This window comes from Ambystoma mexicanum, chromosome 10 (assembly GCF_040938575.1).
Source record: "Ambystoma mexicanum isolate Mex_15411 chromosome 10, UKY_AmexF1_1, whole genome shotgun sequence".
Classification (NCBI taxonomy): domain Eukaryota; kingdom Metazoa; phylum Chordata; class Amphibia; order Caudata; family Ambystomatidae; genus Ambystoma; species Ambystoma mexicanum.
The window spans coordinates 89,029,285-89,042,254 of record NC_090932.1 but is presented as its reverse complement, the minus strand read 5'-3'; the positions used below and the strand labels follow the sequence as shown (position 1 = coordinate 89,042,254).

The 12,970-nt window shown below is 45.7% G+C and overlaps 1 protein-coding gene across 2 annotated transcripts in view; it reads right to left on the bottom strand.

The window, feature by feature from the left end:
- Positions 1-12,970, bottom strand: part of NMUR1 (neuromedin U receptor 1) — a 545,957-nt gene that overhangs the window by 347,946 nt on the left and 185,041 nt on the right. The window contains exon 2 of one of the 2 annotated variants that reach the window (XM_069617555.1): positions 9,563-9,620. In XM_069617555.1, the coding sequence (XP_069473656.1) occupies positions 9,563-9,586 (24 nt within the window). In that variant the 5' untranslated portion in view covers positions 9,587-9,620. The remainder of the gene's footprint in view (positions 1-9,562; positions 9,621-12,970) is intronic. The other variant, XM_069617556.1, reaches the window with a different exon arrangement.

Genomic DNA, 12,970 nt, shown 5'->3' with positions numbered 1-12,970 from the left:
GGATACCAGGGCCGGCCGTTCTCGCAAGAATGGGAAGCGAAGTTAGGAGCACTCACCGGTTTTAAAATGAACTGATATGAGAGTCACTGAACTGGCAGTCGGATACCAGGGCCGGCCGTTCTCGCAAGAATGGAGACAAAGTGAGGAGCATTCACTGGTTTTAAAATGAACTGATAGGAGAGTGACTGAACTGGCAGTCGGATACCAGGGACGGCCGTTCTCGCAAGAATGGGAAGCGAAGTTAGGAGCACTCACCGGTTTTGAAATGAACTAAGAAAACACGGGAATGGCAGGGCCAGCTGGAAAAGTATTTGTAGGGCAGGCCTACTTGTGGTCTGAGCAGGGCTAGGACCTCCCCTTAGGATGACTCCAATAAAGTGATCATGTATTTTTTCCAATCAACAAGGGGTATTTGTCAAACTTATTTAAGGGAACAATTTGTGATAAGATGTGATGTATTCCAATGTTTTGTGGGCTTCAGCAGGCGTTAGCCCAGCCATGAAGGTTCCATTTGCACAGCCCTGGCTTCCACATTATCTCACCTTTACTCCCACATTATCTCACCTTTACACCTTTACTCTCCCGTTCATCTGCCTGTCGTGCTAAAATCTTTCTTTTTTATAAGAGTACCTCAGGGTCACATGGTATACATGTGTGTGCATTCCCAGACACAAGCAGCGCTCTCAGCCACCTGGCTGAACTGGCTCTCATCAATGCTCAGCCTATGGTTGTGTCAAGCAGTTCGTGAGAGCTGGGTTATATCAGCATGAGTGCATCTGGGGAGAGGACGTTGGTGCTGCCATCGTATTTCCCACTGACGGTCCCTCAAAGAGCAGCCCTCTGTTATTTACCACAACGTTGTTACCTACGGTGCCAGGTAAGTTACGGAACACGCTGGTCAACACTACCTGTAGGTGGAACATAAAACACTAGTGAGGTTGTCTGAATTAGTATTCCGAATTTAATTAAAAGAAAACATTGGTTCTCAAATTGGTGTTATACATGTTGGAAATATACACTTTTTAAATCAGTTCTGTTAACGGAAAAAGGTCTCGGAGTTTTGCCAAAGTATTTAATTTTATTCCCTTATCTTAGTAGGCAGCAACTTTTAAAAAGATTTAGATCACATATTCTCCCTACCAAAGAAATGTTGGGAATTCGGGCAAGGCTCGCGGATCCAGATGTGTCGTGCAGATTTTTAAATGCCCACTTGAGACTGGATTCCTGGGGCATCTGGGGATTCTTTGCCCACGTGCTTCTTTTAGAAAGTGAGAATTGTTTTGCACGGTTTACAAAGGATTTTAATTAGTTAAGCCCGGATGATTTTTGAGTTCTTTCGTTACAAGGACATGCTTGGCAGTTATCAGATGTTTAATGAGTGTGTTTCCATTGGTGGTCGGTCACTCGTACTTGGGTATTATACGAGGTGCTATGGTGCTCGTGGACAGGTTCATGCACTTTACTGCTATTTGCACACAATTCTAATGCATTACTGTTATGCATTTCTATGAATCAGTGAAAAGGTGCATGCAATGTATCTATTTGCACATGCATCTCTTGTATTACTATTATGCATTTGTATTAATCAGTGAACAGGTTCATGCACTTTCCTGTTATTTCCACATGTATCTCATGCATTACTTTTATGCGTTTGTATGAATCAGTGAACAGGTTCATGCACTTTCCTGCTATTTGCACATACATCGCATGCATTACATGTATGCATTTGTTTGAATCAGTGAACAGATTCATTCACGTTACTGCTATTTGCACACACATTTCATGCATTATTATGCATTTCTATGAATCAGTGAACAGGTTCATGCAATTTCCTGCTATTTGCACATACATCTCATGCATTACGTGTATGCATTTGTATGAATCAGTGAACAGGTTCATGCACTTTCCTGCTATTTGCACATAAATCTCATGCATTACGTGCATGCATTTGTATGAATCAGTGAACAGGTTCATGCACTTTCCTGTTCTGTGCACTTTATTCCGTGTGCCTCGTATGGTTCGTTGTCTTGGAACCCTCTGATGAGCAGTTACAGCTGTTGTTGCAGCGGAAGGGAAGGTAGAGTTTTATACTTTTGTTTGTATTTTGTAATTTTGAAATTACTATATTTCTGATTTAATGTATTCTGCAAAAGGTTTATAATAAGCCATGACATAAAACTAATAAAAAATTAAAATAAAAGCAAACTGTATAAGTTTGGGTTTACTTAGCACTTTCAGCTCAATGAGCATTAAGTGATGGACAAATAAAATACCCAACACTATAAAGAAAAAAAAGACATAAAAAAGATTCCTTGAAGTAAAATGCAATATAAGAACAAGTCGGATTAGCAATCTAAAAAGCTCTGGGTTGACACCATTATCTACCTATATGATCTCTAGTTCAACAATAAACTTATAACAATTGAGTACCCAGCGAGGGTCAATAAGCTTGTAACAACCAAGCTCATTAGCCCATGCTGGGCATTAACAAGCAGACAAGGACTGGCAGTTCCTTTTCATTCTCCCATCAGGCCGCCAAGCAAAGGGAGATGGGACTACACGTAGTCCCTTCTCCCTTTCCATGGCGGCCATCTTCTTTGTTTACTGGGGCCACCATGAAAGGGAGAACGGACTATGTTTCCCGATCTGCAATGGGCATTTTTTTTTCTTTTGGTTGCGAAACGCAAGTGTATCACAGCTGAAAAAAAACACTATTAGTTCCCTGGTCTAACAGGCTGGAGAACTAATAGCAATAAGCCCCTTGCCGGGGGGCATTACCACATCAGGTAATGCCCTGGGGCCTTCGTTAAGGACCTTGCTACACTCAGGCCTTTAACTATGGGCCCCGGGGCAGCATTACGTGACACAGTAATGCCCCCCCACCCGCTCGGCTCGGGGTTTATTGCCTAAATAAATTCCAACTTTTGAGAAAAGAGTAGTTACTGCAGCCTAAGAACCTGAATTAAATAACCTTTTCTCCTCTTGCACTCTTTACCCTGGATTACTAAATGAAATTCTGGGAGCTTGATCACACAAAAATAGAATCTGTCCATGTGGGCTAGAAGAGAAGACATTCTTAATAATAGATTTTAAAATGTAAGTGAGAGGACTCAGAGAGTCCTCACCACCCCCACTTTCTTCACCATTTAATGGACTTTTTTGAAGTCACACGCTTTTCCCTGATCTTCCACGTTGGGTTTAGGTAGCTGGCCACCAATCGTGTCACTTGTGAATTCCAGTCTTCTAGGAGCTAGGGCAAGATATTAAGAGTGGTGGTCAGTACTTGGTCAGTCCTTGCTTGTCAATAGTCTAAATGATGAGCCTCTGCTGACTGCATCATGGACCCATCAATAACAAAAGTTGCAGATCTTCAAACTCACAGAGGCAACCAAGAACTCAGATTCCATCTTTTCAAGGTACTTGCCAAAGGCAGTTTATTGCACCTCGCCAAGGTAAAAAGATGTCTTTCTTTTGACCTGGTCAGAGTTCTCAGGTAGGGTTGTTGAACTGCCCTGTAGATATCAATACATGGGAGACAGGCAATGTTCTCCAGTGGAAATCTCTAGCACTCATTTGCATCGGTCTTGTCTTGAAAGTAGTTAAACTCTTTGAATAAGAACTTCGTCTAGGACACTCTGGGTCTAATAGACTTTTCAGCCTGTATGAACAGTGGGGAGGGGCAGGAGATGGATAAACCGCTCAAAAGAACACCCTGAAATGACTGAATAGTCAATCTAAATAAAACAAGTACAAGTGTTATACTGTAAAAACAGGCTCAGACTATGAAATGCAAACTTTGTTTTGACAAAGGAAACTGACATTGGACTAAGGGGGGTGCAGCAGGTTGTAGCTGTTCACTGTAGCACGGTAGTAAAGAAGGACCTCTAAGCCATGGTACTGGGGGCTGGGGCACATTTACAAGCAGTTGTAGGGGGTCATGAAATATTTTGGGATGAGGGTTTTGACAACAACCTTTTTAAAAAATTGCACAATTTTTGTAGTTTTTTATTTTGTGTTCTATATTGTAATGTTGTCTGTGTAGACAGAGGCAGCTAGTCAAAAGTTGTCCAATCAATAAAATCTATAAGCAGCCAATCGGGAGACTAGAGAAGGGGTTTTGGGTAGACTCGTTAAGCAATAATGGAAATGTATTTGGGAACAGAGTTTTGAAAAGTTTGTAATTTGAAGAGAAGTGAGATACTTCCACCTGCCAATAGGCTCCTGCGGTTCTCCAGCTTCAGAGTCAAAAGTAATGAGTGTACGGTCATTGTGGGAAAATGTTTCAGAGGCCTTTCTGGGAAAAATGCCCTTGAGAGATAGTGGAATTGAGATGCACTTTGAAGGATATTTGTGGATCAAAAGTCAAAGACTGGCTGTTGTATTTGGTCAATTAAAATATTTTGTGATCAAAGATTATGAGGTTAGTTCAAGAGATGCAGAGTTTGAGGATAATATGGATCTAGCAAAATCCTGAAAAACTGTTTTGCTTGGAAATTATTGAGGGCCAGTGGCAAGCCGCAATCATAGAGTCTGAGTAACCTTTGACGTGTTCTTGACAGAATCCACCATAGCAGTCAGTTGGGCTTGGACACAGGCTGAAGGGGCCAAGAACTCTCTGATATTCCTCAACCTGTCACCATATTTGTGCAGGTAAATCTTCAAAGATCCTGCTCACAATTTCTCCAGTAAAACCAAACAACCTGAAGTCGTGCTGAAAATCCTTACAGGAACCCACTAATCCATCAGCACAGCACAAGTGTCTGAAAACCTCATTGGCAACCCAAACCATACCTAATATCAATATCTACAACATGGCCTTGAGACAACATTTTTATTCCTTACCACATTTGTCCACAGGAGTCAAACCTGGGAATCTATAGTGCCACAATGAGTGTTAGCTTAAGCGATCACGGCAGAAGCTCTGCATCTTTGGTCTTTGGTCAGAGGTCCACATCTACCCTGCCCATGAAGTGGTGTGGTGGTGCTGGTATGAGGGTGGTGGCATGCCCTAGTGGGTTATCACGGTGGTATGTGGCCTCTTGCTTCCTGTTCTAAAGTGTCGTCCGGGCAATCAGTCCTTGGAATACCAGTTGTCCAGGCATTCCTTCTGGTCCACCATCTTGGCAGAGCCATTCTGTGACCAGAGTTCCATCCCTTCGATGCATGCTGGAACTTTAGAGTCCAGTGTGTGTGGTGACATGATCAAGGATTTGATACCCATCACCTGTCACAGTTTGTCTAAGCTCCTGGGATCCTCCATGTGGCTGCACCGCCTGTCCTGAATCTCTGGCCTCCCACTCGTTTTAGAGAGACACACGGCCAGGCTCGGATCCTTCAACAATCAAAGATGTGTGACATATGCGTCTACTGATGCCTTCTTGGTACTTAGGTGCACATACTAAGGCACGGCTGCCTTTTTTTAAGCCTGCCAGTGCTTACAGCTGGATGTGGTATGAGCCAAATTGAACCAGAAACAAGGACAATCTGGCAGTTTTAGGATTTGTTGGAATCCCTTACCGAGGCCCTCATGAAGATGGGGTATTTTGACATGGATTTCCGCATGAAATATTTAGCCTTAACCAATGAAAATAGAGTCCACTAGGATTAAAACAATTTGCTAGGGCCGGGAAGACAGCTCAGGGGCAACGCGTTTGTCAGAGCAGCACAGGCTCGAACCTCGGTCCCACGCCTCCAGTGTAAGTGCGTCATACAAGATTAATTAATTAGGGAGACTCAAAGAAAAAATCAAGGGACCGATTCAATGTTTTGCACGGTTCAAAGAGACCTTGCACTGTGACTTTGCACTGCTCAAAAGTGACTTTGCACTGCCGACACAAACCCTAATTCATGGAACTGTGCAAAGTGTATTTCTCACTACTGACCCATCTATAAAGGGTGTGGGGTGAAGATGTGGGTATCAGAGATGCCCACATTATGAGAAGTCTATTAGTGGGTTCCACTGCCTGGTTTTGGTTTAGGGATGTCCTGGTACACCCAAGGCACATAAATACATTGCAGGGCAGCGGGGGAATGTGCGTACTGCTACCTTCGGGTAAATAATGTCTTGTATTATGAGGTCCAATTCAACCTCATAATCATGAGGTATTTACAACTGTGGAATTGATGGAAAACCTTGTCAAGTAATTACCTGATGACCAGTAATTAATTAGACACATGATGGCATTTCGGATATTGTCTATTTGTAACTTTACCACTGAACCCATAATTAGGGCCGGAGTAAGCGCTTTGGACTTTTGACCGAGTCAAATTCACTCAAATAATGATTTCAAAGATTCAAGTCATGATTGAAATACTGCACTGTAAGGTCTTCCTGGATTGCTTTCTGTAGATCGACCCTGCAGTTATCGACAGTGACTGCAGATATACATGCCAGATATTGTCATAGCCTCCCAGTGCACAGTAGCTGTTACATAATTGCTAATGTACTCCTGAGCCCAGACTATTAATTCGAAAATGTTAACTATAACAGGCCATTTCAGTTAATAAGCACACATGCCACAGCACCACCCAGTAACCATTGATGTAAACTCACCTCCAGGTGAGAGCCAGTGACCATTGCATTATGGGTATGCAAATTACCCACGACCATGCATTTTTGCTCCAGAAAATTGTCTTTGTTTTACAGGAAGGGTTATTTTATAAATAGCTTTATCACCCCCATAACAAAAAGCACTCAAAAATACATATACGCATATCACCCTCATTGGCAGTGTGCTGCAGTGTGACTACCTTGGAACATTTGGGCATGTTTACCAAACACCATCAAAGTTATGGTGGGTTTGCAATTTCCGTTAACAAATACAGATCTGTCTTAGGTTGACAAAGCTATGTATCAAATAGTGGTACCTGCCACAAGGAGACAAAAACTGTTTTCTCACATGAAGGAAAACAGCATGTTTTTTGGCTAATTTGCATACCCACAGTGCATTGCTCAGTGGTTCAGAACTGGAAGTATGGCTTGTTGCCCAAGTATCCTGGTTTACTCTCAAATGTCATGCAGAAAAGTTGTGTGCATACTTTTTGTTTAAACCCATAACAGCCTTTATGCTTTTTGAACATTTGGAATAGTCACAAGTTGGGTTATGCATAACTGGGGTGCTGACAAATGTGCAACCGGCAAACATGATGCAAGTCAGTCATGCACGAATTTAGTGGGTGTGAAATGCATGCGCTCATGTTAGTCCATGGTTTGGGGAAAAACTCAGGGCCATGAACATGCTGATTTTTTTTTGTTGGTGTGCAGCATTAGTGCTTAGCATGGGCCAATGCAGCAGGACCCTCAGGCGTATTCTGCTTTTGGCGGGTGTCACCCAACATGGAATCAGTTCTCTCACATGCCAAGCTCCCCACGCGTCCATTCACTTCAATGGGCTCTCGCCCGCCCAAAGTGAAATCACCCGTCTTCATCCGCCCAGGAGTCTAAACATGTTGAAAGGGCTGGGCCACAAGGGAGGTTGGATCAAGGCACAACCACTATATGAGAAGAGACTAAAGGATGTGGACTCAGGCACACCAGAGGACAGGGAGGAGGGCAGAGCGGGGAGACTTGAAAGAGGTGTTCAGAAAGAACAGGCACACCAGAAGACAGGGGAGAGGGAGGAGACTTGAAAGAGGTGGTCGGCTCTCTGAAAGAACAGGCACACAAGAGGATAGGGGAGAGGGAGGAGACTTGAAAGAGGTGTTCAGATCTCTGAAAGAACAGGCACAGCAGAGGACAGGGGCAGCGGACAGGGGGAGACTTGAAACAGGTGTTCAGTGCTATGAAAGAACAGGCACACCAGAGGACAGGGAGGAGGGCAGAGGGGGGAGACTTGAAAGAGGTGTTCAGATCTCTGAAAGAACAGGCACACCAGAGGACAGGGAGGAGGGCAGAGGGGGGAGACTTGAAAGAGGTGTTCAGATCTCTGAAAGAACAGGCACACCAGAGGACAGGGAGGAGGGCAGAGGGGGGAGACTTGAAAGAGGTGTTCAGATCTCTGAAAGAACAGGCACACCAGAGGACAGGGGCAGCTGACAGGGGGAGACTTGAAAGAGGTGTTCAGTGCTATGAAAGAACAGGCACACCAGAAGAGGGGGGGGGAGGAGACTTGAAATAGGTGGTCGGCTCTCTGAAAGAACAGGCACACAAGAGGATAGGGGAGAGGGAGGAGACTTGAAAGAGGTGTTCAGATCTCTGAAAGAACAGGCACACCAGAGGACAGGGGTAGGGGACATGGGGAGACTTGAAAGAGGTGTTCGGTGCTATGAAAGAACAGGCACACCAGAGGACAGGGGCAGGGAACAGGGGGAGACTTGAAAGAGGTGTTCGGTGCTATGAAAGAACAGGCACACCAGAAGACAGGGGGAGGGGAGATGGGGGGAGACTTGAAAGAGGTGTTCAGTGCTATGAAAGAACAGGCACACCAGAAGACAGGGGGAGGGGAAGGAGACTTGAAAGAGGTGGTCGGCTCTCCGAAAGAACAGGCACACCAGAGGACAGGGGGACACTTGAAAGAGGTGTTCGGTTTTCTGAAAGAACAGGCACACCAGAGGACAGGGGGAGGGGATAGGGGGGAGACTTGAAAGAGGTGTTCGGCTCTCTGAAAGAACAGGCACACCAGAGGACAGGGGGAGGGGGAGGAGACTTGAAAGAGGTGTTCGGCTCTCTGAAAGAACAGGCACACCAGAGGACAGGGGGAGGGGATAGGGGGGAGACTTGAAAGAGGTGTTCAGTGCTATGAAAGAACAGGCACACCAGAAGACAGGGGGAGGAGACTTGAAAGAGGTGGTCGGCTCTCTGAAAGAACAGGTACACCAGAGGACAGTGGGAGTTGAGAGGGGGGAAACATGAAAGAGGTGTTCGGCTCTCTGAAAGAACATACACTCCAGAGGACGGGGAGAGGGGGAGACTTGAAAGAGGTGTTCGGATCTCTGAAATAACAGGCACACCAGAGGACAGGGAGGAGGAGAGAGGGGGGGACTGGAAAGAGGTGTTCGGATCCCTGAAATAACAGGCACACCAGAGGACGGGGGGGTTAGGGGGGAGATGGGGAGATTTGAAAGAGGTGTTCGGATCTCTGAAAGAACAGACACAGTATAAGGACTGTGTTTTTTGGCAGAAGAAAATACAGCGAGCATGAGTCCTTAACTTGTGAGTGGAAGGAGTGGGGCGCTCAAGACAAGCCACATATGTTCCTTTCGGTTCCATGTCATTTCATCGCGGGATGTTTTTTCGCGGGGTTTTTTACCGCGATCTTTTTTTCGAAGAAAAACATTGCATTTTTTTTCGATGGGTTTTTTCGAGAAAAAAAAATCGCGGTAAAAAAAACCCCGTGAAAAAACATCCCGCGACGAAAGGGCGTTGTACCGTTCCTTTCACTACAAAGAGAATGCATGGGTTTGCCTTCCAGGAGGGGTGAGTGCATCACAAGTAACCACATTCACAGGGTGTGCAGGCAAACCGCACACACACATACAGAGGAAGCAAGGGGAATGCTGGAGACATGTAGATCAGTCACACAGGAGGAGTCGAAGGCCGGCCTGGCCTGGCAATGACACTTACCCCGGACTCCTGCGATGAAGCCATGCTCGTCTGCAGAAGGGCCCGCGCTTTATACCTGCTGAGAAATAAGACAAGGAAAAGGGATTTTAATATTATCAAACATCTTGCCATGTTTCACTCACACATGTATTAACAGTTTGAAGTCGCCAGTTTCATATCCTTCCACAATTTGAGGATCAATGCAAAGCCTCCCCAAATTTCAACCGGTCAGAATGTTCCCCGTTATTAGTTGCTCACTACTTCTCTGACAAGGCAGGAGATGAACAGGGTCAACTCCCTACGTTTCTGTAACTAGTGCTGCTCATTCAGCCTCACTTCTGTCACTGAAGGTGGTACCAAGATCTGTTGTAGTTTTCTTAAATATTTCGACAAATGTCCACTTTTCTACATTGGTCATTCCAAACACGGTGGCATTTCAAATGTAGCCCTTGTTGTGTTCTTTTCCAGAAAACCCTAGGTTTTACCCAGCACATATCATATATGTAGTGCCTTGCCCAGTGTTTTAAGTGGGATACTAAATTGAGGAGGTGTACTCTCGTTGGGGGTGTGGCCTAGGCCACGCCCCCAAAGAGAGTACCCCAACTCGCCTAAGGGGGGGGGTGGTCAAAGCCGGGGAGCTGGGGCGCACTGACATTGTTATCTTTGGTGCGCCCAGCCCCTCCTTTTAAAGAAAAGGAGTGGGTGGGCCCACTAAAGGCGTGACACCAGTATGCCTCAGCTCTCATTGCAGTAGGCAGCCCTTTCATTGAAGGAGCCCAGTGGTTAATGACCACAAGTACCTTCAGTGAAAGATCTTTCTGCTGCTCATGACTCTTAACTCAGAAACAGGAGGAGGGCTGAAGTTCCCGGCTCACCTATTGCTTCTGATTAAAGTGTCATGCTGCAGCATGAAAGCCCTTTATCCGCATGGTTAAAGTGCTTTCATGCTCTGTGATGACCCTTTACTCAGAAACAATAGGAGAGCCGGGCCCTCCAGCCTTCCTGTTTCTGAATATAGAGTCATCAGGCAGCCTGTGTAGCTGAAGCACTGCACGGCGTCGGTCGGTTACACAGGCTGTCTGCAAGTGTCAGTACTTCAGTTTAGAAAAAAGAAAGGGCCGTGCCTTTTCTTTTGTTATAATCTGAAGTGCTGACACCTGCAGACAGCATGTAACCGTGCAGCGCTTCGGCTACACAGGCTGCCTGAGGTGTCCATGTGGCTGGGGATAGTTGGGGGTGGCCCTTTCTGGAGTCCTACTTAAAGCCCTTTCCTTGACTATTATTTTAGGGCTAATGTGCGGCCAACTGTCCCATTTGGCAGACAGGGGCCATAGATGGACACCTTCCCCGGCGTATTTATTCTGATAAAGTTGCATTTATATGTATATTCACATACATATGTACACACACACAGTTTCATAGTTCGTCCTAAACAGGGCAAAGCTCGAATCTCCCAAATACTGACGAATTAGAACAGGTAAACTTTTTTAAGAAAGATGGTGCAAAAGGGAATAGTTTCTTACCTGTAACTCCATTTCTCCAGCATTGGTATCTTTCATGGATTCACATGCTTAGAATATTCCCCGTCGACAGACTGGGAACCCTCGATAAGCTTATAAAGCCTTTTCCCGTAGGAAAACGTTCGACACTTTTGTGTCCTATTTACATCGTTTTGGGCCACGCACGCACGCCCCACTAGGATGTAGTGGTATAAATGCACCGCCCCCGCGGCTCCCTTCAGATTTCAACCCCTCCAAAGTGGAATAGGGTGAAACAAAAATTACAAGATGATTGCATTTTGGGGAGGCCGGAGGGCGCTTCTGAATCCATGAAAGATACCAATGCTAGAGAAATGGAGTTACAGGTAAGAAACTATTCCCTTCTCCAGCATTGGATCTTTCATGGATTCACATGCTTAGAATAGAATGCACAGCAGTGAACTTGAAACAATGGAGGAGGTGTAAATGCAATCCAGCACCCACCCCATCCTGCAAAAGGTGAATCATAATCAAATAGGATTCGAAACTAACAATATGCCACAGTACTGCACCGAGTAACATTTATATAAGCCAAAAAAGCATACATAACACACACGCGTTTACCTCCATGAATATTCGTACATATATCTATATATATATATATTTATATGCCTATACAAATACATATCCAAACCAGCATAGACCCTCCTCAAAGAGAAGGGCTTACCTTATTGAAAAAGATGTCGCAAGACAGCTCGTCCCATTTGAATCTCGTCCGCATGCTGTCGGTCGAGGCAGTAGTGGCGGGTGAATGTATGGGGCACTGACCATGCTGCCGCCCTGCAAATGTCTGTCAGTGGAACCCCCGCCCACAACGCCGTCGACGACGAAGTCGCCCTGGTCGAATGAGCTCTCAGACGTCCTTGTAGCGGTTTCCCCGCTTTTGAGTGACACAAGGCAATCGTCGACGAGACCCATCGGGCCAGTCCTTGTTTTGAAATTGCCTTCCCCTTTGTCGAAGGCCCATATGCAACGAAGAGTTGCTGCGTAGATCGAAGTTGTTGAGTTCGATGAAGGTAACATTTTAGAGCTCTCTTGACGTCCAGGGTATGCAAGACCTTTTCCACAGCTGATGAGGGAGTCGCGAAGAAGGTGGGCAGGACAATGGATGAATGTTTATGATAAGTCGTAGGAACTTTCGGGATGAAACGAGGAGTCGTTGACAAGACCACTTTGTCTTTGAAAAATCTGAGATATGGAGGGTCTATGACCAATGCCTGTAACTCTGAGATCCGTCTAGCCGATGTTATGGCTATTAGAAAAGCCACTTTCCATGATAAAAACTTCATCGACGACGTGGCCATCGGCTCAAGGGTGGTTTCATTACCCTGCAAGTACCATGTTAAGGCTCCACGTCGGTGGAAACCGCTTAACCGGGGGAAACTGTCATGCGCCACTTTTTCATCAGACATTGGGACAGATGGAAAATGAGCCGCCATTAACCGTTCCGTCACGTTTGATACGCTCAGAAGCAGCGGTCTAGTCTTTTTCCAATATGGCTGCCCACTGTTTATCTGTGCACAGTAGCCGCCGGCTCCTCGTGTTTCAACTGTGAGCTTTGCTCTCTCCCTTTGTTGCTACGCTCCTGTTATTTCCCTTGGCTTTGCTAAGCCCTGCTTTCTTCCGTTGCCTTTCTCCTTTCCTCCCTGCTTCCTTGTGTCTCGCTCTGCCTCCTTCCCGTTTCCTGGTTTACGGCACACTCTCGCTCTGCCTCCTGCCCGTATCCTTGATCCCTGGTTCACCTTCCTCTCTTCACCTGGTTCTCCTTTGGTTTCTTTACTTGTTTGGAGCCTCGTCGGATACCTTCCAGGATACTCCGCTCCGATCGACTCTCCATCTGGATCTTCAGTGTCCGTTCCGAGGATCCTTCCGCGGCCGGAGGATTCAGGGT